General features: G+C 42.4%; 1 protein-coding gene and 1 pseudogene across 1 annotated transcript in view; one reads left to right on the top strand and one right to left on the bottom strand.

Annotated features, from left to right (window-relative positions):
- Positions 1-26191, top strand: part of Vwa8 (von Willebrand factor A domain containing 8) — a 335644-nt gene that overhangs the window by 187152 nt on the left and 122301 nt on the right. The window contains exons 21-25 of the mRNA XM_052190877.1: positions 1454-1530; positions 20159-20234; positions 22020-22155; positions 24081-24200; positions 25982-26187. Of these exons, the coding sequence (XP_052046837.1) occupies positions 1454-1530; positions 20159-20234; positions 22020-22155; positions 24081-24200; positions 25982-26187 (615 nt within the window). The remainder of the gene's footprint in view (positions 1-1453; positions 1531-20158; positions 20235-22019; positions 22156-24080; positions 24201-25981; positions 26188-26191) is intronic.
- On the bottom strand, positions 8517-9336 carry LOC127691258 (40S ribosomal protein S4, X isoform-like; annotated as a pseudogene).

The following is a 26191-nucleotide window of genomic DNA, read 5'->3' as shown; positions in this document are numbered from 1 at the left end:
TGTTCTGGGCCTTCCCAGGCCTCAGGTTAAATCTCGAGGCATCTTGGATGCCTCATACAGCCACAGCCACAGCCACTCGGCGTCTCGACAGTGTTGCCTTGGGTTCTGTATTGCTTAGGAAATGGCCCGGGAAAGCCGTGCTTCCACTTTGAGTGAGTCTGTAAGCACATAGCAGGCAAAAGTAGAATAAAGAGCAAGTAGCAGAAGCAGCAGATGGATACCAGACCAGTACTAAGTCGGATGCTCTCAGCCTCCAGCACAGACAACTGGAGGAGACCAAGTAAGAGAACAAACAAACAAAATAACATCAAATTAGGGGGCTTACAAACATCTGCTAAAAACTGAAGCCTCATTGAAACAGCCAGCTGGAGGCCCAGATTGCCTAAATGAATTTCATACCGAAAATATAACCCACTGCACAGGGACTAAAACGATGACCTTGAGGATCGCACACACCCAGAACTGAGTCCTCTGCCACTGACTGGCGGTTGTGCTGTTTAGCAGTTCTGAGCCTCCCCTTCTGGGTTTGTGAGGTGAAGACAATCGTATTTCCTAACTGATGGTGCCACATCTGTGTGGTGATTAAACAGCACATGAAAACACTTAACCTAGACCTTATAAAGTATAAGAAATTAATGCCGTTACTGATATTCCCTACGATACTGAGCTCAGCTCTTTAACTGTTGCTCTTCACACTCTTACTTCCCTAGCTGTAGGGAGGTAACGTGGGCGTGGTCTGCCTTCTGCAGTAGCTCCAGCCTGAGCCAGAGGGAGGGAGGGCACATCTAAGAGAGCACATATGGGGCTGGAGAGATGGCTCAGAGGTTAAGAGCACCAACTGCTCTTCTGAAGGTCCTGAGTTCAAGTCCCACATGGTGGCTCACAACCATCCATAATGAGATCTTATGCCCTCTTCTGGGGTGTCTGAACACAGCTACAGTGTACTTACATATAAATAAATAGATCTTTAATTAAAAAAAAAGAGCACATACAGTTAGATTATATTAATATGCCCAATGTTAGAGTGCCAGAGTTTTAAAGGAAAAATTACAGAACTAAATCACGAAAAAAATCTACAGTGTTCTAGTTATCTTCCTGTAACTGAAAAAAAGTATTTCTAAGTAACTGGAGAAAAGTCATTATTTTTATATATACCTGATTGCCTCTGACGGCATTTCATAACCTGCAGTCTTCAGTGTTCTGTGGCAATATGAGACTTAGCTTGAAACTAAAAGAAGGCAAGAGTAGATGCTAGCCTCTCATAAGAATGGCATAGGGATGCCGTGCTTCAGAGTCAGAGCCTCCAGTGGCCTCTGTGTCACAGACATGTGCCATGCGTGTTTGCTGGTTTGGGTTTTAGTAACAACAAAACAAATAGACCTTTGAAGAAGTAGCTTGCCGGAAATTTACCTCCAAAGCTTCTTACTGTGTAAATCTCTTTGTGTACTTGCAGGGTGTAGGAAAGAACAAGATCGTGGACCGATTCCTTCACCTGCTCAACAGACCCCGAGAATATATTCAGCTGCACAGGTAGGAGCGTCCATGAGGCCGTTGAGCTCTGACTAAATTAGTCATCTCTACTATGAATTCAATAGACTCTCTTAAAAGCCTGCTTTATAAACCAGCTTCCTTCCTATTCCTCCTGCTCATAGCTCTCATTTCCTAAAAACCTCATGAGAGGCAAAGGATAAGAGCCCTGGCTGCTTTTACAGAGGACACAGCTCTGGTTCTCAGCACCGTCTGAGCCACCATGTGGCTCACACCCCCCTGTAGCTCCAGTTCCAGGGATTGACAGTCTCTTCTGACCTCTGCCCATATGTGGTGCCCATATTCAGTTATACAGAAGACATAAGTAAATCTTTTTAAAAATGAATCAAAGCATGAATACCCTACAAACACAAGTTAATAGATGCCTTGTGCACAAAGAGATGCAGCGGGTCTCATCAGCATCAGGGCACGCATTGGAAGAAGTGGAACTCAAGCCTCTGCTCCTACTCAGAAGCTGACTGACTGACAGGGAAAAGCAACAAGCTTTATGGGCCCCGGTATGGGGTAAGGAGCACAGACTTGGAAAGGACATAGTATCTCTTGCCTTTCTTAAGATACTGTGTGGATGATTTAGTTTTCATGGTCGGAATAGTGGTTCAGGGATAACTTTAAGCAAATGAGATTTCTCTACATGAGTTATTTAAGCTTTAGCAGTGGAATGGTTCTCGTTTTAAAAATCAAATGCAGGCAGCAGATCTACTAGAAACTAAATACTGGAACAAATCAGGACACAAGATATATATATATATATACACACACACACATATATATATATATATATATGCACATACACATACACACACACACACTACCACCAAGTATTGAGCATTTTAAACCTAATGTGGAAAGAACACTGGACTGTGTTAAAAGAATGAGTGTCTGGTTTGAGTTCTTTGCTAAATAATTATGAGTTCCTAAGAGAGATTTTTAAAATAAAAACAGTTAGCAGGTCAAAGGTCAAAGAAAAAAGTTCTTAGGAAAGTTAAGATGTGATAAAATGAAAACAAAGCAAACCAAAACAAACATTCCATCTCAGAGTTCATACCCGTGGTGAGCCCTAGTGCCAGAAGAGCACTGCGGCCCTGAGGAGCCCTCGCCCAGGAGAGCAGTAGACCTGGGCAGACGCACAGGCCCTGGGAACAGCACTACCCTCAGGATTCCGTGTGCTGAGCCACAGTCTCCGAACCTGCCGTGGGTGCTGTGGTGGTTAGACATTAGCCTGCGCAGTGTATGCTCTAGAAGTAGCGGTTTTTCCATCCTTTCAGGAGCCACTCTGGACCATCCTGAGGTTAGCAAAAAATGTGAAGATATAGGCTTGCTGCTGGTAGAGGTGATACACACCGTAACCCCAGTACTGAGGAGACTGAGACAGGAGGGCTGAGTCTGAAGAGCAGCTTGCCCTGCGCTGTATAATGAAAAAGGGAAGAACCTAGCTCATCAGTCACAGAATTCGGGAGCTTCTTTCTCATGCAAAATAACATTAAAAATAAAAATAAAAAATGGATATTTTTGGAAGCAGTGAGGAATGTGGGACATAGAAGCAACAGAATTAATACATATGCACTTGAGATTATGGAATTAACATAGAGCAATTATCAAATAGCCATTATAAGTATTTCCAAGTATTCTAAAAGGGAACTTAGAAACAAAACAAAACAACAGTTAGCAGTTCTAGAATGACATCACTGAAAAAGAGCGACATAACATCAGCACCATAAGTCGCAAAGGTAGGGACGGGGAAGAGCAGAAAAATATTTGAAGAGGTAGCAGCAAAAAAGTTCTGGAAGTTGATGTATTAACAAGAGATCATCACTAATCCAAAGAATCTCAAGTATGGTAAATAGAAAGCAATGCATGCCACGTCATAGCCAAACGGCAGAGCATGCCACGTCATAGCCAGACGGCTGGGTACCAGGTGAAAATACTTGAAGAAAAGCCACACTGCATATAGAAAACAATAATAAAAATGGCTGTTGACTTCTTATGAACAGTAGATATGAAACGAATCAATCAAATGGTTGCTTTGCAGTAAATGGAAAAAGTTTTGAATAGCACATTAAGAAAAATATTCTCTCGTGTAAAGGAAAAATACATTTTAGAGCAGCACACACACATTCACAGGCACATGCGTGCGCGCCCACAAACACATCCAACAACTTAAAAAAGGATCGAATGGGGCTGTCGGGGAGGGCTCAAGGATTATAGCATCTGCCAGACCAGCATGAGAAGCAGGGTTAGGATCCCCATATCCCCAGCCCCACATAAACACCACATGTGGCAGCCTGTCTGTAATTTCAGCTCTTGAATGTCAGACACAGAGGCCCAGAGCAAGCTGGCAAGCAAACTAGCCGTGGTGGTAAATTCCCGCGTAGTTGAGAGACCCTGCCTCAGTGAGGTGGAAGTAACCTAGGAAGACTCCAGCGTCAACCGCGGGCCCCTCCCACACAGGCCCACGCACATGCACCCACACAGTTGGAAACATGCACACATATATACACACCAAAGGGAGGATGTGCAGTGACCACATGGGTGATCCCAGGAACAGAGGGTAAGTAATGGCCTCACTTTTATTCCTGTTAGTGCTTGTATTATCATTGTGTGATTTTTGTTTAGTTTGGGACAGGCCAGTCTATATAGCCCGAGCTGTCCCGGGACCGGCTATGTTGATCAAGCTGATCTTGAAGTCAGAGATCTGCCCACCTCTGCCTCCCAGTGCACAGATGAAAGATATACACTACCACACCCGGCTAATAATCTTGTTCTACTCAGAGAAACTGCTTTTATTGAGTCTTTCTTGCATTTTAGTTAATTGCTGATTTTGTCTTTATTACCTTGTTCTTGTATTTCCTTTGGACATGATCTGTTTATTTTTAAACTTCTAAATGCCTAAGTCATTGATTTTCAGCTTTTAAATTGTAACATGTGTATTTAAGATTCTGAGTGTGCTTGGGTCTTAGGCCCTTCCGCTCTAAGAGAAGAGCATAGACACAGTATTTGTGATGTTTCTTTCTGTCTGGTATTTCAATATCTTCAGTGAAGAAGTGGTACTCGAATGCTTTCAAAATCTTAGAGGCTTAGAGATAGCATTCCTTGCTTTCTGTCTGGAGTGCCTTTAATGTGAACATTTTGTTATGAAGTAACAAGTGGTCCACAGAATGGCGATGCCTTCTGCCCATATGTAATCTGTGCTAATTCTGATACTGGTTAAATAAATGTGTAAAGATAGTTTCTACAAGGAAATTTTCTAAACTTAAAATAATAAAAATTTCAAAGCTAAAGTTTGTATTTTATGGCACCTATTGATATATAATTGATTGATAATAGTGTTGCAAACAAAATAGCTATTCATTTTATTAGAGCCTATATATCTCTACTCAAGCATATTAAATATTAACCTGATTATGTAAAGTGGAAGACCAAAAGATTCCATTTAAAATATAAAATATTATAGAGTTATCACTAATTAGACTGCTATTCCCATTAATTTCAACATAGGGATTTTCCCCTTACCTACAGTCTTAGGGCTACATTTCCCATAGAGGTTTTTTTTTTTTTTTTTTTTTTTTTTTTTCTATATTCTTTGTTTACATTTCAAATGATTTTCCTTTTCCTGGTTCTCCCCTCCCCATAAGTCCCATAAGCCCTCTTCCCTCCGCCCATTCCCCAATCAATCCCCTCCCTCTTCTCTGTCCTGGCAATCCCCTACATTGCTGCATCAAGCCTTTCTAGGACCAGGGCCCTCTCCTTCCTTCTTCTTGGGAATGATTTGATATGTGAGTTGTGTCTTGAGTATTCAGAGCTTCTGGACTAATATCCACTTATCAGTGACTGCATTCCATGTGTGTTCTTTTGTGAATGAGCTACCTCACTTAGGATGATATTTTACAGTTCCAGCCATTTGCCTAAGAATTTCATGAATTCATTGTTTTTAATTGCTGAGTAGTATTCCATTGTGTAAATATACCACATTTTCTGTATCCATTCCTCCATCGAGGTGTCCTCTGGGTTCTTTCTAGCTTCTGGCTATTATAAATAAGGCTGCTATGAACATAGTGGAGCATGTGTCCTTATTGCATGCCGGGGAATCCTCTGGGTATATGCCCAGGAGAGGTATAGCAGGGTCCTCCGGAAGTGTCATGCCCAGTTTTCTGAGGAACCACCTGACTGATTTCCAGAGTGGTTGTACCAGCTTGCAATCCCACCAACAGTGGAGGAGTGTTCCTCTTTCTCCACATTCTTGCCAACACCTGCTGTCTCCTGAGTTTTTAATCTTAGCCATTCTGACTGGTGTGAGGTGAAATCTCAGGGTTGTTTTGATTTGCATTTCCCTAATGAATAATGATGTTGAACATTTCTTAAGGTGCTTCTCAGCCATTCGAAGTTCTTCAAGTGCAAATTCTTTGTTTAGTTCTGTACCCCATTTTTTAAATAGGGTTATTTGGCTCTCTGGAGTCTAACTTAAGTTCTTTGTATATCTTGGATATAGCCCTCTGTCGGATGTAGAGTTGGTAAAGATCTTTCCCCAATTTGTTGGTTGCCGTTTTTTCCTTTTGAAGGTGTTCTTTGCCTTACAGAAACTTTGTAATTTTATGAGGTCCCATTTGTCAATTCTTGATCTTAGAGCATAAGCTATTGGTGTTCTATTCAGGAACTTTCCCCCTGTGCCCATGTCCTCAAGGCTCTTCCCCAGTTTCTTTTCTATTAGTTTCAGTGTGTCTGGTCTTATGTGGAGGTCCTTGATCCATTTGGAGTTGAGCTTAGTACAAGGAGATAAGAATGGATCAATTTTTAAATGTTAAAAAAAAGTTTTTAAAGCTAGGCTGGCCTCGACCTAACCTTTAGCTGTGGCTGGTATCCAGTTCAAAGGGATCTTCCTGTCTCTGCTACCCTAGCGCTGGGATTAACATATCTACTACCCCATCTGGTGCACACACACAACAATGGAATTAAGGAAATTATTATTTCATCCTTATTGCTAGTGTAAAATCTCACTATTTTTTATAATTGCTGGTGTTCCAGTGGAGGAAGGAACCAAATATTTTTAGTATTTTTTATAATAAATAAATGAACTCAGTAATAAAGCTTTCCTTTTTTTTTTTTTTTTTTTTTTTTTTTTTTTTTTTTTTTGAGACAGGGTTTCTCTGTGTATCTCTGGCTGTCCTGGAACTCACTCTGTAGACCAGGCTGGCCTTGAACTCAGAAATCCACCTGCCTCTGCCTCCCAAGTGCTGGGATTAAAGGCATGCACCACCACTGCCTGGCTAATAAAGCTTTTCTAATCTCAGATTATCTGACCTGTTTGATAGTGTGCCCAACCATTTACACTGCTCCCCTCTCCAGGTGCCTCTCCGGCCAGCCCTGGCTGCCAGCTCCCTGTGGTATCCATAGGGAGCAAGGAGCAGTTAGTGCCTGATACCCAACACCTCCTAGCTCATTCAGGGCGGTCAGGCTTTGGTTGAGCTTTAGCAAGTGTGGAGCTGCTTTTGACATCGGCCCTTAGACATGACAGCAGTGACAAATGAGCAGATGGTATCTCTTTTCATGATTTATTTATGTGCATTGGTGTTTTGTCTGCATGTATGTTTATGTGAGGGTTTCTGATTCCCTGCCCCCCACCAGGAACTGGAGTTACAGACAGTTGTGAGATGCTATGTGGGTACTAGGAATTGAACTTGGGTCTTCTAGAAGAGCAACCAGTGCTCTTAATTGCTGAGCCATCTCTCCAGCCCCTAATAGATTATTTCAACCAACAGATTTGGTATATATTCCTGGGATTGCTCAGTGCACAACTTTATGAGAAATCTCTATAAATTGAGGTATAACTATAATGTTTTGTGCAGGAAGAAACAATAACATTGCTGAAAATCTAAAAGTGATTGCTATTTTCAAATAGTCAATAATGTTCTCTTGAAGCAGAGCCAGAGATAAGGATGTTTGTGTAAGGGCTGGAGAGATGGCTCAGCAGTTAAGAGCACTGGCTGCCCTTCCAGAGGTCCTGAATTCAAGTCCCAGCAACCACATGGTGGCTCACAATCATCTGTAATGGGATCTGATGTCTCCTTCTGGTATGCAGGTGTACATGCAGATATACATTAAATAAATAGAACCTTTAAAAAAAAAGAATGTGTAAGTGATTTCTGAAAGACAGTTTTTATAGGAAAATTTCAGGGAAGTAGAAAATGGTGTTGAAATTTAAATAAATGATCGTGTGATAGGGAGTAAATCCAAACAAAGTAAATTTAAACACTGAAAGTTTTACAGCAATGACTCACTTTAGAACTATGGTGGAATTATTCTGCACTTTGACAACTTTCTTTACTCTAGAGACTTAGTGCATATGTTGATTCAGTATGAGATGGACCTGTAAGAGAACACCAAATCATGGGCTAATGAGTGCTTAAGGGTTCCAGCAGTAGCCAAAGGAAACAGTCTCCCTCCAATCTCTCTTGGGGGAAAGAGCCTTTAGCATGAATGAGCCTGTTGACATAGCAGACACTAGTCCATTCTGTGCCTCTGCCCTGGATTACTGTAGCCCCCTGACTAAAACCCAGCCTCTGTTCTGTCTTCCTTATCCCTCAAAGTCCTCCAGCTGATCACTTTCTGTCCTGTAGGGAACTTGTGGTGACTCCCAGTCCCAGCAGCATGTCCCAGAGCACCATACTTTCCTGGAGAAAGAGTTCTTAATGCTTTGCTGCTCCTGACCTTTTGCAAGCAGATGTGGTTCCTGTTCTCTGTGCCGCCTTTAGCCAAAGCATTTGCAGTGCAGAGCAGAGCAGAGCAGAGCAGAGCAGAGCAGAGCAGAGCAGAGAGACCAAAGTGTGAACGTCACCTCAGGAGACTTTTCTGCACTTGAATGTGCGAACTGTTCTTCAGCGGTGATTAAACTGAACTTAGGGCTAGATGTTTGTTTGTTTGTTTACTTATTTACTTATTTATCTATTTATTTAGTTTCATCATGCTGCTTAATCTAGCATGTTGCCTAGAAAGGCTTGGACAAATACTTCTCCAGCTTGTCTCCTAGAGACCATTTCACCCACTGCTCTGTTTGGCCGCTCGCCTCCTGTCTCTCTCTTCAGCAATGGTGAGGCGGATTCCTTTCCCTCAGGGAAGAGAGATCCATGATTTGTTGCCCTTGCCAATAACAAAAATGTTGGAAAGCCGAGAGGCAAAGCTGTTGCCATTGGCATCTTTCACCTGAGCCACACCAAAAGAACCAGGATGTCTCTCTCTGTTGGTGATCACACCAGTTCTTCCCAAGCTCGCACCTCCAGTCACCATACACAGGTTCCCAGTGTCAAACTTGATGAAGTCAGTTATTTTGCCCATCTCCAAATCAGTCTGAATGGTGTCGTTCACCTTGAGGAGGGGATCGGGGTATCAAATTGTATGAGCATCATGGGACACCAGAGGTGGGATTCCTTTTGTGCCCACAAAGAGCTTTCGCACTTTGCACAACTTGTACTTGGCCTCCTTGGGTGTAACACAATGAACAGGGACCCTTGGTGTCACAGATCAGACGGAAATTCTCTCCAGTCTTGTCAATGCTCATGGCAACATTAAACCCATCAGGGTCCTGACTTTCCCATCAATCTTAATGAATCACTGCGTGCAAATCTTTTATCTCCAGTTAGGGCATACTTAAGCCTATTCCTTAGGAAGATGATCAGAGGCCAGCATTCCCTCTGGGACCATTGGGTGGACGAGAGCAAACACACCAATCAACTTAGCCAGCATCCAGTGTTTTGGAGCAGCTACACACTTCAGATGTTTCTTGGGACCATGAGCCATGGCTGCGCTGGGCACAGCAAGAGGCAGGGCTAGACTTTTAAATCACAAATAACTAAGTGGACATTCCTATTGTTTGTATCAAGATAGATGTCTTTAGCTTTTAAAGGCTAATTTTTTTTAATTATCAACAAATAAAACTGAAGATTACTTTAAGATACTATTTTTCAGTTAAGGCTCATGGTTTTTTGCTTCTATTTTCGTATGTTTCTGTTTTCTTTTTCTTTTCTTTTCTTTCTTTTTTTTTTTTTTTTTGAGACAGAGTTTCTCTGTGTAGCCCTGGCTGTCCTGGAACTCACTCTGTAGACCAGGCTGTCCTCGAACTCAGAAATCTGCCTGTCTCTGCCTCCCAGAGTGCTGGGGTTACAGGCATGCACCACTACTGCCCGGCCTTTCGTATGTTTCAAAATGTGTCTTTTGAAAACAACTTTTATTGATAGCAGGTTATCGACAGGGACCTAGGGCAGACTCTGCTACTGCACCTGTCATTCCTTATCACACTTGCACGACCCTGTCCCTGCCTACCCACTGGACAGTGAGCCCTCCAAGGGCAGGACTAGGTCAGGCATGTCCCTGTCCCTGTCTACCCACTGGACAGTGAGCCCTCCAAGGGCAGGACTAGGTCACAATAGCCATACAACCAGTGTTCTGGAAAAATGTCTTAAGTCATGACGCAGTGGGTGTCTCTTCCCACCTACCCATCTTTGTGGCATCCTTTTGGAGAATCTTTTCTCTGAAGTAGGTAGACGTGAGACTGCCTCTGGGCAGACTCTGGCATAAGTTCTGTTGTTGCTGCTGCTGTTGTTGTTTTCTTTTTCCTTTTTATTATTGGATATTTTCTTTATTTACATTTCAAATGTTATCCTTTTCCTGGTCCCCCCAAACCCCCTATCCCATCCTCCCTCTCCTGTTTCTATGAGTGTGTTCCCCTACCCAACCACCCAGTCCTGCCTCCTCAGCCTGGCATTCCCTACACTGGGACATCCAGCCTTCCCAGGACCAAGGGCCTCTCCCATTGATGTCTGACAAGGCCATCCTCTGCTACATATGCAGCTGGAGCCATGGATCCCTCCATGTGTACTCTTTGCTTGGTGGTTTAGTCCCTGGGAGCTCTGGGGGTCTGGTTGGTTGGTATTGTTGTTCTTCCTATGGGGTTGCAAACCCCTTCAGCTCCTTTAGCCCTTTCTCTAACTCCTCCATTGAGGACCCTGTGCTCAGGCCAATGATTGGCTGCAAGCATCTGCCTCTGTATTTGTCAGGCTCTGGCAGAGCTTCTTAGGAGACAGCTGTACCAGGCTCCTGTCAGCATGCACTTCTTGGCATCCACAACATTATCTGTGTTTGGTGACCGTATATGGGATGGATCCCCAGGTGGAACAGTCTCTGGATGGCCTTTCTTTCAGTCTCTGCTCCACATTTTGTCTCCATATTTCCTCCTGTGAGTATTTTGTTTCCCCTTTTGAGAAAGACTGAAACATCCACACTTTTGTCTTTGTTCTTCTTGAGCTTCATGTGGTCTGTGAATTATATCTTGGGTATTCTGAGTTTGGGGGCTAATATCTACTTTCAGTGAGTACACACCATGTATGTTCTTTTGTGATTGGGTTACCTCACTCAGGATGATATTTTCTATTTCCACCCATTTGCCTAAGAATTTCATGAACTCATTGTTTTTAATAGTTGAGTAGTACTCCATTGTGTAAATGTACCACATTTTATGTATCCATTCCTCTGCTGAAGGACATCTGAGTTCTTTCTATCTTCTGTATATTATAGATAAGGCTGCTATGAACATAGTGGAGCATGTGTCCTTATTACATGTTGGAGCATCTTCTGAGTGCCCAGGAATGGTATAGTTGGGTCCTTGGGTAATACTATGCCCAATTTTCTGAGGAACCACCAGACTGATTTTCAGAGTGGTTTTACCAGCTTGCAATCACATCCTTGCCAGCATCTGCTGTCACCTGAGTTTTTGATCTTAGCTATTCTGACTGGTGTGAGATGGCATGTCAGGGTTATTTTGATTTACATTTCCCTGATGATTAAGGATGTTGAACATTTCTTTAGGAGCTTCTCGGCCATTTGATATTCCTCAGTTGAAAATTTTTTGTTTAGCTTTTTACCCCATTTTTAATAGGGTTATTTTATTCTCTGGAGCCTAACTTCTTGAGTTCTTTGTATATTTGCATATTAGCCTTCTATCAGATGTAGGATTGATAAAGATCTTTTCCCAATCTGTTTGTTGCGATTTTGTCCTATTAACAGTGCCCTTTCCCTTACAGAAGCTTTGCAATTTTATGAGATCCCATTTGTCGATTCTTGATCTTAGAGCATAAGCCACTGGTGTTCTGTTCAGGAAATTTTCCCCTGTGCCCATGTGCTCAAGGCTCTTCTCCACTTTGTCTTCTATTAGCTTCAGTGTTTATGTGGAGGTCCTTGATCTACTTGGACTTGAGCTTTGTACAAGGAGATAAGAATGGATCATTTGCATTCTTCTACATGCTTACTGCCAGTTGAACCAGCGCCAATTGTTGACACCAGTGCCGTCCTTTTTCCACTGGATGGTTTTAGGTCCTATGTCAAAGATCAAGTGACTATAGGTGTATGGGTCTATTTCTGGATCTTCAATTCTAATCCATTGATCTTCCTGCCTGTCTCTGTACCAGTACCATGCAGTTTCTATCACTATTGCTCTATAGTACAGCTTGAGGTCAGGGACGGTGATTCCCCCAGAAGTTCTTTTATTCTAACTCTATGAAGAATTGAGTTGGAATTTTGATGGGGATTGCATTGAATCTGTAGATCACATTTGGCAAGGTCACCATGTTTACTATTAATACACCAGTCCATGAGCATGGGAGATCATAGACTTCATCCCAGGGATGCAGAGATGGTTCAATATACAGAAATCCATCAGTGTAATCTATGTAAACAACTGCAAAGGAAAAAAAAAACCCACATGATCATCTCCTTAAATGCTGAGAAAGGATTTGACAAAATTCAATACCCGTTCATGGTAAAAGTAATGGAAAGATCAGGAATTCAAGGCCCATACCTGAACATAATAAAATATACAGCAAACCAGTAGCCAACATCAAATTAAATGGAGAGAAACTTGAAGCAATCCACTAAAATTAGGGACTAGACAAGGCTGCCTTCTCTCTCCCTACCTATTCAATATAGTACTCAAAGTCCTATAGCCAAAGCAATTAGACAACGCAAGGAGGTCAAGGGATACAAATTGGAAAGGAAGAAGTCAAATTATCACTTTTTGCAGATGATATGATAGTATACTTAAGTAACCCAAAAATCTCCACCAGAGAACTCCTACAGCTGATAAACAACTTCAGCAAAGTGGCTGGTTATAAAATCAACTCAAGCAAATCAGTAGCCTTCCTATACTCAAACGATAAGCAGGCTGAGAAAGAAATTAGGGAAATGACCCCTTCACAATAGCCACAAACAACATAAAGTATCTTAGTGTGACTCTAACCAAACAAGTGAGAGATCTGTATGACAAGAACTTGAAGTCTGAAGAAAGAAATTGAAGAGGATTTCAGAAGATGGAAAGATCTCCCATGCTCCTTTTCCCTTTTTTTTAAAGCAATCGTATCATAGCTGGCATTCCTTTTATAAAGCTGGGAGAAATTGCCAAGGAAGTGGGAGGACTTCTCGGTCTCAGGATGACACAGCCATGTAACATCAGACAAAGGTGCCCTTGCTGCTGGGTCTACCAGCAGAAGCCAGCAAATGCTGTGTGCATGCAGCCTTCTCTCAGCCCTGCTCTGGGTCCTCCACAGTGCTGACCCGCACACCGAAACCGATCCTGATTAAGCCACCCATTTTCTCCATTTAAGAAATGATATGAGAGATACAAGCAAATGCACTCAGATGGTGCGGTTTTAACTAAAATGTGGCGTGTGAAACAACAAAATTAACATGAATGTGGCCAGAGCCTCTGCCTCTCTGCCCTGCGAGCCCCGGGACACATGGACTTCTCCCTCTACACTGAAATGCCCAGGAACGTAGAACAGGAGGGGAAGCTTATTTTTGCCACTAAAAAACAGTGTCTCCCTTTGAGGTCATCAAACCTGAAGCAGCAGGCAGGTAAACTGGAAAGCACCAGCAGGGCGCACTTGTTTGCACACCCTCTTCTGCCCACGTGACTCTAGCCTGGTCACCTGAGACTGGCAAATGTGGGAATGTTTTCCAGAGCAAGGGTCATCATGGCAGTTTGTCTCTGAAAAGACATCAGTCATGAACTTCCTGGTGAGGATAGTTACTGTGTCGTGCGTGATGACAGCCCTTGAGCAGCCCAGGAAGAAAGGAGCCACACCAGTTTTCTAGTGAGGATTCTGTGGGAGGGGACTCAGGTCCCAAGCTTGTATAGCACATAGCCAGCCCTTTCCTAATGAGTCACCCATCCAGCCTGCAACCTGTTTTGTTTGAATATTCCTCCAATAAAGCTGCGTATGCTACTACCAATGTAGTAAATATGTCTTAAATGAAAGACTAAAGAATATCATGCCATGAAAATTTGCTCAATTTTCCTCTTAAATATGGATATTAGAATGTGCCATATTTTCTGATAGCGATTTGTCTAGGGAACAAAGCATTCACAGTCTCAGCCCCTGTGGCCCTCGGTGCATAACTGTTAATGTTTGTTCGCACCCTGTCCTTCTAACCCTTTCCACACTGACTCGAGAGAAACTGCACAGTGTCTTTCAGCTTTGTCTGAAAAAGAGAAGTGCCTGCCAAAAAGCAAAATTGTTTTGAGTTCTTAAAATTTCTCAACCAAGAAAGCTTGTTTTCGGCGAAAAGGATCCAATTATTTACACACCATTTGAGCAGAGTTCTTTATTTCCAAAGGCTGAACAACTTGCAAAGCTTTTCTGAGTTTGTGGAAATACTTGTCATGGCTTCCTTAGTAAAAGGACTCCTCATGGAGTCGTGTGGATCCAGGAGGCCCAGCAGAAGTGGTAGAGGTAAACAGGCTGACTTGAGAGGCTTGGCACCAGGAGGAGACTGGTTTAGTTCCCTTTGTTCCAGCGAGCACCTACCCAACAGCTGCAGAGCGAGCGGTGCATCCACATGCAGGAAGCTTCTTTGAAGAAGAAGAATTACCCTAGCCAGTCTCGACCCGTCATGGTTTGTTCAGACTGATTTTTGCATCTAGGCTTTTAGTAAGGAGCAGGTGGCACGAGATAAACTGTCCTCTGTGGCACTAACTAAGGGCAGGAGTCTCTTCTGGGTCTGGCAGGAGTCATAAGTAGTTTGTTCTCTAAAGGACTTTTCTTCCTCAGCCTTGAGAAGGCTCGAGCACTGTGGGTGTCCCCGTTTCACCTCCCACACCCCACACCCACTTCCCTTGCTTTCCTTTCAAATTTCATCATTTTTCTATGTTGTATTTTTCTCAGATATATTTTAATTACCTCTAGAGAAGAGTTGCCTTTGGCCTTATGGGTCTGAGTGGATAACCAAGCCAGATGTATTCAAATGTAGTCTGGTGCTGTTTTTAAATTTTGTATTGCATTAATCATATTCTTGGGTTTTGTCTCCTTTCTTTTGTATTGGTTGGCAATGCTTCTTTTAAAAAGGACCAAATCTATTTGAAAGCCCAAGGAAATGTCTTTCCCAACATAGCAAGATAAAGGTGCATATCACAGAAGAGGCCATGTGCTTCTACAGTTGAGGAAAAGGCTGGGGTGTCTATAAATGGTTAATCCTTAAACTTATTAACATCATCTCGGGTACCTCCCTGTTTCATTAATAATTATTACTACACCTTTACTATTTATCTTAAAATAGCACAGGCTTGCACAAGACTTTCAACAGCCAGCCATGGATCAGGGAAGGATTCATGGGGCCCTATCCCTGATGAACTACTGGCTACTAAAGGATTGGGGGGAAGGGAAAACTGAAGGTTACCTTCAGTTGTGTATCCACTGAGATCCTACTAGGAACAGTGGGTGTTCTAAACCTGTGGCCACACAGGTGGCCTGGTCAAAATGAGTGGATCACAAACAAAGAACTGGGAGAGAAAGGGACCTGTAGGAGGAGATGGCGACAGCAGAGGATGATAGGAGATGAAGGTAAACAGAAAACAGTTAAGTCCTGGGTGAAGATGTCAGTGAATTTAGTCAATTAAAAAGTATGTTCTTGAGCCAGGTGGTGGCGGCACACACCTTTAATCCGAGCACTGAGGAAGCAGAGGCAGGTGGATGGATCGCTGAGTTTGAGGCCAGCCTGAAGGGAGTTCCAGAACAGTCAGGACTACACAGAGAAATACTGCTATGAAAACCAAACAAACAATTAAATATTTGTCAAATATGTAATGCCAGCACTCAGGTGGGGGAGGGGACAGGAGGGCAGGTGGCTGTCTTGTGATTTGGGCTCTCTAGGGCAGATAAGACCACAGACTGAGACCCAGTCTATAAAGAAACTTTATTTACTAAATATTATTTATATTGTATTTTTGTTGTCTAATAATTAATAACTATTAGTTCTTATTATGATGTGGCCAACCCCCCAATAATCTAGTCAAAGTCTTATTGGTTTATTTAATCTTAATAATAACAATCTTAATAATTTAACAATAAAGCTTACTTAATCCGCTCCTTCACAGTCACTGGGCGATCACCCCAGTCTAGTTTTCTATGCTAGAGCGGCTGCTTCCTGTCTGTGCTGCCCAAGCACTCGCAGTGTGGGAGTCTGAGTCTCACCCATGATGCTTTTGTCCCATGTCTGACCTCAAGGGTACTTCTCTTAGCCATGTGCTCCTGGTCCATCCTGTCTAAGGGAGACCTTCTGCCCTCTCCGTCTCCTTTCCTTCCTCCTCTTTTCTGTTTCTCACGGTCCCTACCTGGGACCCACAGCCTGGTAACTGAAACCCCACCTTCCTCTGTTCTCCTCAGTAACTGGCTGTCAGCCACTTTTATTTAACCAGTCAGAGAAGATAGGTAAGCAAAGTTTATACAACATCACTTGGTATACTTGAAAATGTGCTACTCTGGACTGCAACCAGGTCTTTTTTTAAAAAAGATTTATTTATTTTCATATATTTGAATACACTGTTGCTGTCTTCAGACACACCAGAAGAGGTCATCTGATCCCATTACAGATGGTTGTAAGTCACCATGTGGTTGCTGGGAATTGAACTCAGGACCTCTGGAAGAGCAGCCAGTGCTCTTAACCACCAGCTGGACCTTAAGGGCCAGTATTTAGCATTTGAATACATAGCAGCACCAGACTAACCCCCAATAATTATCAATAAGAATTATCATTTAGTTCTACTTCTAGATCATGCCTCTGTTTACTGATCAAATCTGTGTTTGTTGTCTCCTGAGCCTTCTGTTTTCTGTTTTCATGTTTACTCATTCTGAGTGTTCCATAGACACTTTGGTTCCGGGACATGGTAGGTACTGAAGAAGATACCAGCTTTTGAAGCTCTTACACCTTCTCTTTTTCTTTCACCCTCAGGGATTTTTTTATAAGAAAAAAAGAATAATCTTAAATCTATGTAAATGAAGCTCATTAAAATAGTCCTAAAATAAATATCTTTATTTTAATATTTTTTGGTCCTGGGTGAATTAGAGAACAGCTTTACATACCTATACAGACAGCATTTCAGAGCAGACTGCATTTCTCTCCTGGCCTCTCCCCACCACTTTCTGCCCCTTTCCTCAGAGGCTAATTACCCACCCTGCGGCCTCAGAAGTCCACCTCACCATACCACACCACCCACCCGCACCAGTTTTATTTCCTCATTTTAACAAAAATTTGATCTGTGTATAACTTAATTATCTTTATTGTATCTGGCATCATTTTTAAGTAAACTACCGCATATAACAAATTCCACTTCAAAAAAGAATGTAAATTACAGTTAAAAGAAAACTAGTTTAGCATACTATTCTTTGTGCCACCCACATACTGAGACTTAAACTTTGATAGAAAATTGTACTTTGTGAACTAGTAAGAAACAGGAACAATTTGTAATAGCATAAATGCCAGCAATTAGCTGAACATTCATTAATTAACTCAAGCATTACCAGTAACTGAAAAGCCATTTCTAATAAAACTGGGGTCAGACAAACTGAAGCAGAGATGTGGTTTAGCTTTTCTTCTCCCCAGTATTGTTAAAATTGTTGACTTTAAATTTTTATTAGCTAATATTTCAAAGCTGTTTTTTTGAAAGGAACAAGTCAAACAGTTTTGAAATCACTGCACTCTCTTCAGGCATTGTTTTGTGTGTGTAGAGTTAATATGTTTGACCCAAATCGCTCATAAATGTGGAGCAATGATTTAAATCTAATACTCTGGAAGAAATAAATATCATTGAATCCTTAGGAATCTGTGTGGCCATAGTAAGTGCCTTGTTACTGACTGACTTGGGAGTTTGTAAGATGCCCTAGAAATCCAGCTCCTCTCTTACTGTGTGAGGTTCCTGCAGAGCAGCGTACATTGTGCCGCCACCTCCCCCCCAGCACGCAGAATGCATCAGCACATAGCTGCCAAATACAAGCAACTGGAGTCTCACTCTCATTGTATGTCGTTCCCTTTAATGTTCTAGATGAAAGTATCCATACCACAACAGAGCAGACCACAGCGTCATCCTGAAGTAATTCTCTCTCTCCCATAGCCAGTTTCACTGAAACTCAGGTTCCCCATTTGCCTTTATTCCCATTGCAGTCACCTTTGGAGGGCATCTGATTTGAGGCTAATTTTTTTGGGGGGGAAGTAATAATAATAATAATTAATAATAATAACTAATAATAATAAATGAAAATAAAAATAAAACCAAGACAACAAAACAAAAAAAGCACTTACTTCGAGCACTGAACCTTTAATGAAATCTAATTTGACAAGCTGCGTACCATCAGATGTCAAACAATATAGCGAACTTTCGTTGGCCTTTTTAAATTTCAAATTCATGTTAAGTTGACTGATGCTAAGGCACTGTGCAGCCTTACCATTACTGCAAAAGCTGGCTTTGCTTCCTTCCCACTGACAATGATGCAAGAGTTTCTTATTCCTTTCTGGTGCTGGAAGGTGTCAAGTTGTTGTCCTTAAAAGATGTGTGAGGTGAGGTGCGAAATCCATTCTGTTGCTATAAAAATCCGTGTGAACAAGTATTTTTCCTTTCCCCACCCACCCTCTCCTCTAGTGCTAGAATATTAATAGTGGATTTAAGTCAGCTAATGAAACTTTGTTCTTAAGCTATTCAAAACTGAAAATTAATTTGTCATCAAAAGATAGTATAAAATATGACTGAATGTGAAGGTATAAGACCTGTGAATTCAGAAATAGATATATAATGACATCCCCTAATGTCTCACAAAAACATGCTGAAAAGCACCAATAAACTGCCAGAATGTATTTCCACAGTTCTTTACATTTAGTGGGACATTTACTTTGATTTTTGGTAAAGACAAAACCATGATCCTTCGGTATATATTCCTGGTGAAGTGGAGGGCCGAGCCTGGGGACAGATCATCGTCCCTCACGGCCATGATCGTGGGAGCTCAGAAGAGGGTCAGAAGAGAGATGAGCCAGACCCAGGAGGCTAACTCAGGAAACCATTACCTGTCAAATTAAAGAATTCTTTCTAACAAGGTTTAACTGCAGCCGGAAGTCTAGAAACGGTAAAGATGCATGATTATATTGCCCATGTCCTAGCCTTGGCACGTGAAGACTTTGATGGGGAGTCCCATCAATGCAATAGGAAATATAAATTCAGCTCATCTGGAATAAAAGATGGACATAAACCATCAACTCAGAGTGCTGTGACTAGTCACCCACAAGGGTACCGTGCTGACATCACAGTACTTTGTATGACAGACTTAAAGATGATTCGGACCATACCTTACCTCCGAGATGCACGTTGCAAATTTTTAAGTTTGTAGTAAAATACAGAGTCAAGGTCTGAAGATCACAATACAGGCAGTGTCCTCCACATAGCGAATGCTCAAGCCTGCATCTGGAGGCTTGGTGTTTACTTTGAATAAGTAACAGGGTTTTTTGAAAGGTAATTTGTACTTTGAGAGATATGGGTTACATATGAAATGGAGTTTATTTCATATGACTCCATTGTGTAGCTTGGTCAGGTCGGCCATAGGATTTTTTTATTTTTAAAATGCCATGCTTTCAGAAAGTAAAAGCATAAAATTGCTTGCAACACTGCACACAGGTTTAGGAAAACATCCACAGGTGATAGTAATGTCACAGCTCATTAGAAAAGAGGCTCGGAGCATAGATAACTCAGTGCTGACACTCTGCAACACCCAGACTCAACAGCCAGACAAAGAGAAAAAGAATAGCTTCAAATAAAACAGTGTGGCCTTGGATTTTTATCTCCAAATCCTCAAGATCCTATGAAGTAATTGTGTTCTTCAAGTAGCATTATAATCTGACCCGTGCCCTGATGACGGATGCGATGGGATGTGCTTGCCCACCTGATGGCCAGGATGGCAAACTTGTTATCAGAATTTTTAGATAGTATAAGCATTCTTTGTAATATGTAATAATCTATGCATATTTTTAAATAGTCTATTCATCCTCAGGAAATCATTTTGAGTAGTGAAATTACTACAAATAAGATTACTGGAGGAAAAGGAACTGATTTGGACACTGTATTAATTTATAAACCACTTAGACTTACATTGTCAACAGAATCCTGTTGGTGGTGGCACTTTTACCCATTACATCATTTTTCTTGGGAAAATCAAGATGACAAAAACAAATGCAAAGATTTACTCATTGGTTTATTTACTTATGCCCAAACATTGGTTCATTTTCTTACTGACTGAAATGTTTGGTTTGACTTTAGGGACACCACAGTGCAGTCTCTGACTCTACAGCCTTCGGTTAAAGATGGACTGATTGTGTATGAAGACTCACCTCTGGTCAGTACGCCAATGATAACAATATTTTAACATTATTTTAAAGTGTGCTTTGCTTGTAAGTGTATCTTAGCCTACAGGTGGGTTAATTGTCTAACTGGAGCACATGTGTATATCATCTCAGAAGCTCAGGTCTGCCTCATTGGAGCACACGCATATACCATTTTAAATTCACATTCCTATCAAAATGATATTATTGGGAAAGTAACATAATCTTTTACTACACTTTCTCTCCTGAGTGAGAGAGTCGGGGACTGACACGAATCCTCTGCTTATTTTCTGAGATTATTTTTTTAAGTCTGCTCTTGTTCCTAACAGATCATTAGCTCAGTGTTTTGAGAAGCTGAGAGGAACTAAGCCTGGCCACAGTGCTGCACAGCAGGCAGCCTTCATGGGGGCTACTGTGGGCTGGGGACTTTGACATCTGTACCAGGAGTCTCCAAGGTTGAGCCCAGCTTTTCTCTGAAAAGAGATGTGTTAGGGGAGGAGCCACATGTTGTCTTTTCTTTAAAAAAGAAATCTTAAATAAAAAAAAATTCTTATCAAGTCTTTGAGACTACAGTATGAAGTTTTGTGATAAAAGGAAGCATCTTAAGGCAGTGGTGGCACACGCCTTTAATCTCAGCACTCAGGAGGCAGAGGCAGGAGGATCTCTGAATTCGAGGCCAGCCTGGTCTACAGTGAGTTCCAGGACAGCCAGAACTATGCAGAGAAACCCTGTCTGGAGAAACCCTGTCTCAAAAAAAAATCAAAACATAAAAAAGTTAGGGAATATCCTTTATCAATTTGCATTTAAAATGATTAGTTAACACTGTATAGTCAGAACAATTTATGACATGGTCATAAATGTTATAGTTTGTTAGTATCCCTTTTAGAAAAAAATCTTAGGTTTACGTTGAAGTACATAGAGAATCTCCTGTCTGCCTCCCTAAAAGCATGGGAGAGGGGCGTGGCAAAGCAGGGTGGGCGGGCAGCCCCATCTGCCGTGTCATGCCCTCCCAGGGTTACTGAAGACCTCTCGGGAGCTTGTCAGCCTTTCTCCTCCCCGAGCAAACATCTGTAGACTACACCTTTCTACAAGTTCACTCTAATGCTTTTACCTGTATTTTTCCATACCTGCTTCAATTTCCCAAAGTATTTTGTGTATTCTGCCAAGTTCAGTATCCTGCAGAATAGCCCAGCGTTCCATTTTTGTAACGTCAGAACTCACACGTGTAGTTATGTCCCATGACTTGGTGAGGTGCAGTGCATAGTTCCTGGTCTGGCAGCCCATTCCTGTGCCTTCCTGTGCCTTTCCTTACGTTTACCATCCTAGAGTAAATGCAACAGCATAGGCTCTCCACGTTCACTCTTCTGCAAATGCAGTTTGACCGTTGATTCTCTTTGCCTTGAATGCCCACTTTAATAGGTCTGACTTATTAAACTGTGACAGTATTTGAAGATCCATGAAAGTCGTTTTCCAAAACACACAGTGACTGATATGTCAGATCACCACCGCCCCCCCCCCAACACACACACCAGCTCTGTGGCCCTTCGTCTATGTCCCACACTCCTTAAGTGCCGCCAATTCTAGGGTGTGAAACATCGGTGGGAATGATTCTAACACTGAGCGGAACACGCACAGCTTGCTGCTGTGTTTTAGTAACTCGGATGCTTCTGCTGCTGACTGTGGCAGTGCACCGGAACCTCCCAGCAGCTCTGCCAGGTTCACGGCAGTGAGCCACGAGCTTTTCCTAGTGCTTTCTTTGGTTCTTTTCTCGATTATGACAAATTTTCTCTCTTCAAAAGGTTAAAGCAGTAAAGTTGGGTCATATTCTAGTAGTCGATGAGGCAGACAAAGCCCCAACAAATGTCACCTGTATTTTGAAAACTCTGGTAGAAAATGGAGAAATGATTCTATCGGACGGAAGACGCATTGTTGCAGGTGAGTGCTGAAAAGCACCGTTTCCCTGACTGTGTCAGTTTGCACCTTCCGTGTGTTTTGTCGGCTGTTTTGTTTTGTCGGCTGTTTTGTTTTGTTTGATGCTAAGAATAGAATGGGAGCTTCAGGCATGGAATCACAGGCTCTGCCACTACACATCATCCACAGCCCCAAGTTTCCCTTTTCTATAGTTGATCTGAAAATTTCAGTAGTAAAAGTGAAACCAATCAGCTTTATACTGTCCTAGTCTGAAACTGTCGACCTTGAACCTTTATACTAATTTTTCATACATTTGTATGTGATTCCATTATTGTATTGCTACCTGGAAATTTTTAGAAATGTTGGTGTGTTTCTCTTGCTCACAAAATTTACTTTATATTATTGGCGCAGTACATTTAAAAATCACTAATGTGGACTGGAGAGATGGCTCAGTGGCTAAGAGTACTTGCTATCCTTCCAAAGCATCCAGGATTCATTCCCAGAACCCCCATGTTCACGCACATCTGTAACCCCAGTTCTGGGCAGTCCAATGCTGTCCTCTGACCTCCACTGGCACCAGACACACAATGTGTGAGCGCGTGCAGAGAAAATGCTAGACAGAGCTTTTAAAGATCACTGAATGTTTTGTTTAATGTGTGTGTGTATGTGTGTACACATTCGTACACATGTGTATATCTCACTCAGGAAAAGGTTATCTCTGCTTTAGATTTTCTTTTCTTCCTACCCAAATACACATTCTTTTTGCAGTTATTGCTAGAAAAGAAATGAAGATAAATTAATCTCATCAGTGTTGTTTTCATTTGGATTTCTGTTCCTCTTATAAAGCAGTGTGATCACAAGCAGCTCTGGGCGGGGAAAAGGTTTATTTCAGCTTCTAGTTTACAGCTTACAGCTCTCAGGGGCAGTCCATCGCTGAGGGAGGTCAGGGCTGGAACCTGGAGACAGGAACTGGAGTAGAGATCATGGAGGAGCGTGGCTTACTGGCTTGTGCTGCCAGGGCTCTCAGTTTGTTCTTTTATCCACCTAGGACCCCCATGCCTATGGGTAGCATTGCCCACAGTGGGCGGGTCCTCTCGTGTCAATCACTAACAAAGAAAGTGACTCATAGCCTTTTCTACAGGCACTCTTACTGGGGCATATTCCCTCTTCCCAGGTGAACTACCATGTGTTAAACTGACCCAAACATACATACATACATACATAAATAAATAAAATAAACCTAGCCAGCACACGTGTATATAACTGCAAGACAATGTAAGTTTGCCAAATACAGTGCAAGATTCTAATTTCAGGGTTTTTTTGGTCTGCTGAAAGACTTGAAAATTCATAACTAGCCATAGAAAATACATGACAAGTACCATAAAATCTTCAGTATTTGAAGTGTACATATAAAGAGAGCTCCATCAGCAGGCTCAGCGCCGTAGAGGCGGTGCTCTCTGATGCTGTCGGTGCAGTCCCTACTCCAGCCTCTACTTAGCTCTAATAACAGCATTTTTAACATTTCTCTTTCACAGATTATATAAGATGAGAATTTGCCTTAGCATGAGTATTGTCCCATAAAGAACCCCTCAGACTCTCAGGAAATAAAACTCAGCCTGCTACCTTGCTCTGGGTTACAGCACTACAAAGATAGTTCACCGGGAAAGGAGAAGGGGCACAGAAAGGAGAGAACGCTGTGGTCAAGCGCTGGCTGGGGCTGGCCCTCTGTGTGCGCTCCTGCAATTTGGAAGGCTAGCTTACAGGTAGAAGAATATAGTAATTTTCAAACTCAAATGTGATTTTGAAGCAGCTTTTTTCCCTGTGTTCCAGATTGAAGCAGGGGCCACTGAACCCTGATGAGCATACGTTTACCGCAGCCTCGTGGGTGACATTTGAATTGGGAGCACCTGTCTTGAACAGATTCACAAACAACCCATTTTGTTTTTCAGATGCAGCTAATGTGGATGGAAGAGAGAATGTTATCGTGATTCATCCTGACTTTAGGATGCTGGTGCTGGCCAACAGGCCTGGCTTCCCTTTCTTGGGCAATGATTTCTTTGGAACTTTAGGTAAAAACAATGACTGTGACAATAGCAATGATAGTTCCAACCTTGATGCTGTAGTGGCTGCTATTTCTCTCCGTGGGCTCTGTCTGTCCCAGCCACATGGGGAGGGGAGGGCTTTTGATACTCATAGGAGCTATTCTTCCAAGATCACTTAGCTAATGAGTGGTGGAGCTGAGCTTTGTGTCCAAGTCTGGCTTCTTCTTAAGCAGTTGTACTGTACTTTGCTGTTTAGTGCTACATAATGAGTGGCTACTAGTGTCAGCTTCTATCACCTCCTCTAACTAAAAAGACCAAGGCCAGCTGTGAAGAGACTGAGTAAAGAGGCCCCCAAGGATGCAGAGTCATCCCCATCCCCATCCCCATCCCCATCCCCATCCCCATCCCCATCCCCATCCCCACCACCACCACCACCACCACCACCACCACCACCACCACCCATGAAGGAGGATTCCTCTGCTCCTGTTAGGATCTTGATCTGGCAGTTCACAGTAGGATTTGTCCGGGCAGTTTACCTGAACAGCCATCTAAGTACAAGGACAACCAGTACAACATTGTATACTAGAGTGAAAACAACTACCGTCCCTCCGAAGAAGACTAGATAAAGAGATCCTGCTGTATCCACACAATTGAGCAGTGTGCCACTATTAAGGAAATATCAGTCATACTGGCATGCTGAAATACAAAGCAGTTTTCAGAACAGTAATTGAAACAGTAAGTCATGGAGGTGAGGATGGTAGTCTATACATTCCAGAAGGGACAGGTGTTTGCTGTAGACTCACTTATACATGAGGTCGCATGTGCTCCTGTGAGCACTTCAGAGCACGCCTGTGGTTCTTTCTAGCAGGGAAGGTAGATATTCTTCCCAGGATTGTGTCCTCCATCGCTGCTCCTGCCCCAGGGCGGCTCCCTCCACCCATCCCCACCCATCCCCAGGCCAATGGTGATGCTCAGTACCTCTCCAGCTCTCCTGCCCCACCCCGCCCTGTGCCTGGTACTCGCTTTAGCTGAATCAACCTCCTAGAATGGTATTGACCTCAGCCTCACTTTGTCAGGCTTCACCTGCTCAGTGAAGCCCACACCACTGCCTTTTCCCACTTCCGGTTGTACTGCCATGGACCACACTAACTTATGATCCTTGTAACAATATATATTCCTCAAGGATGGGGATTCTTTTAAAATCATTGATATGTATCACCTAGGGATAGTACCTAGGTAATATATAGTATCTGAAAGAGGTTTAGTAATTATTTGGTGACTGCATGGTAGAGGAACCAAGTACCTTTTACATTCAAGATAACTCGTTATCAAGGAAAAAAAAAAAACCAGAGCTGTCCTGCATGTCTATATTTGGAAATGTCAGTCTATGAGATGAGGCTTGAAGCACTGATACACTGCTTTATTACTTATTATACACAGGCACTCACACATATGCACACATAAAATAGCTGCATATCCAAATGGTTCCTAAATCAAAATAAAGCCTCACTGCTTCTGGTCTAGACTGAGCCATTCCCACTGAGTGTTTTGCCAGGGCTCTGTGTATTTTAATATCTCCTGGTAAGCATGTATTCAGATATCACATACCTTTTTATAGAATTAAACTCATGCAGAACAAGCCATGCATCTGGTTCAGGCATTTTCTTTCTTCTCTGTACAGTCCTGTTATTAGATGGGCTCTCTAAGATTTACTGAGCAGCTACTGGCTCTTTAAACATGGTTGTAATTTGTTCTGCAGCCTTACAGTGGATCGACTGCTCACTAGATGGAATTCTTCTATTTCATAGGTGACATTTTTAGCTGTCATGCCATTGACAACCCCAAGCCTCATTCAGAGCTTGAGATGCTCAAACAGTATGGCCCAAATGTGCCTGAACCCACCCTCCAGAAGCTCGTGGCGGCCTTTGGAGAGCTGAGGAACTTGGCTGACCAAGGGATTATCAACTATCCTTACTCTACCAGAGAAGTCGTCAACATTGTCAAACACTTACAGGTGT

Source organism: Apodemus sylvaticus, chromosome 8, assembly GCF_947179515.1.
Source record: "Apodemus sylvaticus chromosome 8, mApoSyl1.1, whole genome shotgun sequence".
In the NCBI taxonomy this organism is placed as follows: domain Eukaryota; kingdom Metazoa; phylum Chordata; class Mammalia; order Rodentia; family Muridae; genus Apodemus; species Apodemus sylvaticus.
Note: the sequence above shows the minus strand (reverse complement) of the source record. Positions and strands in the feature narration are given on the sequence as shown.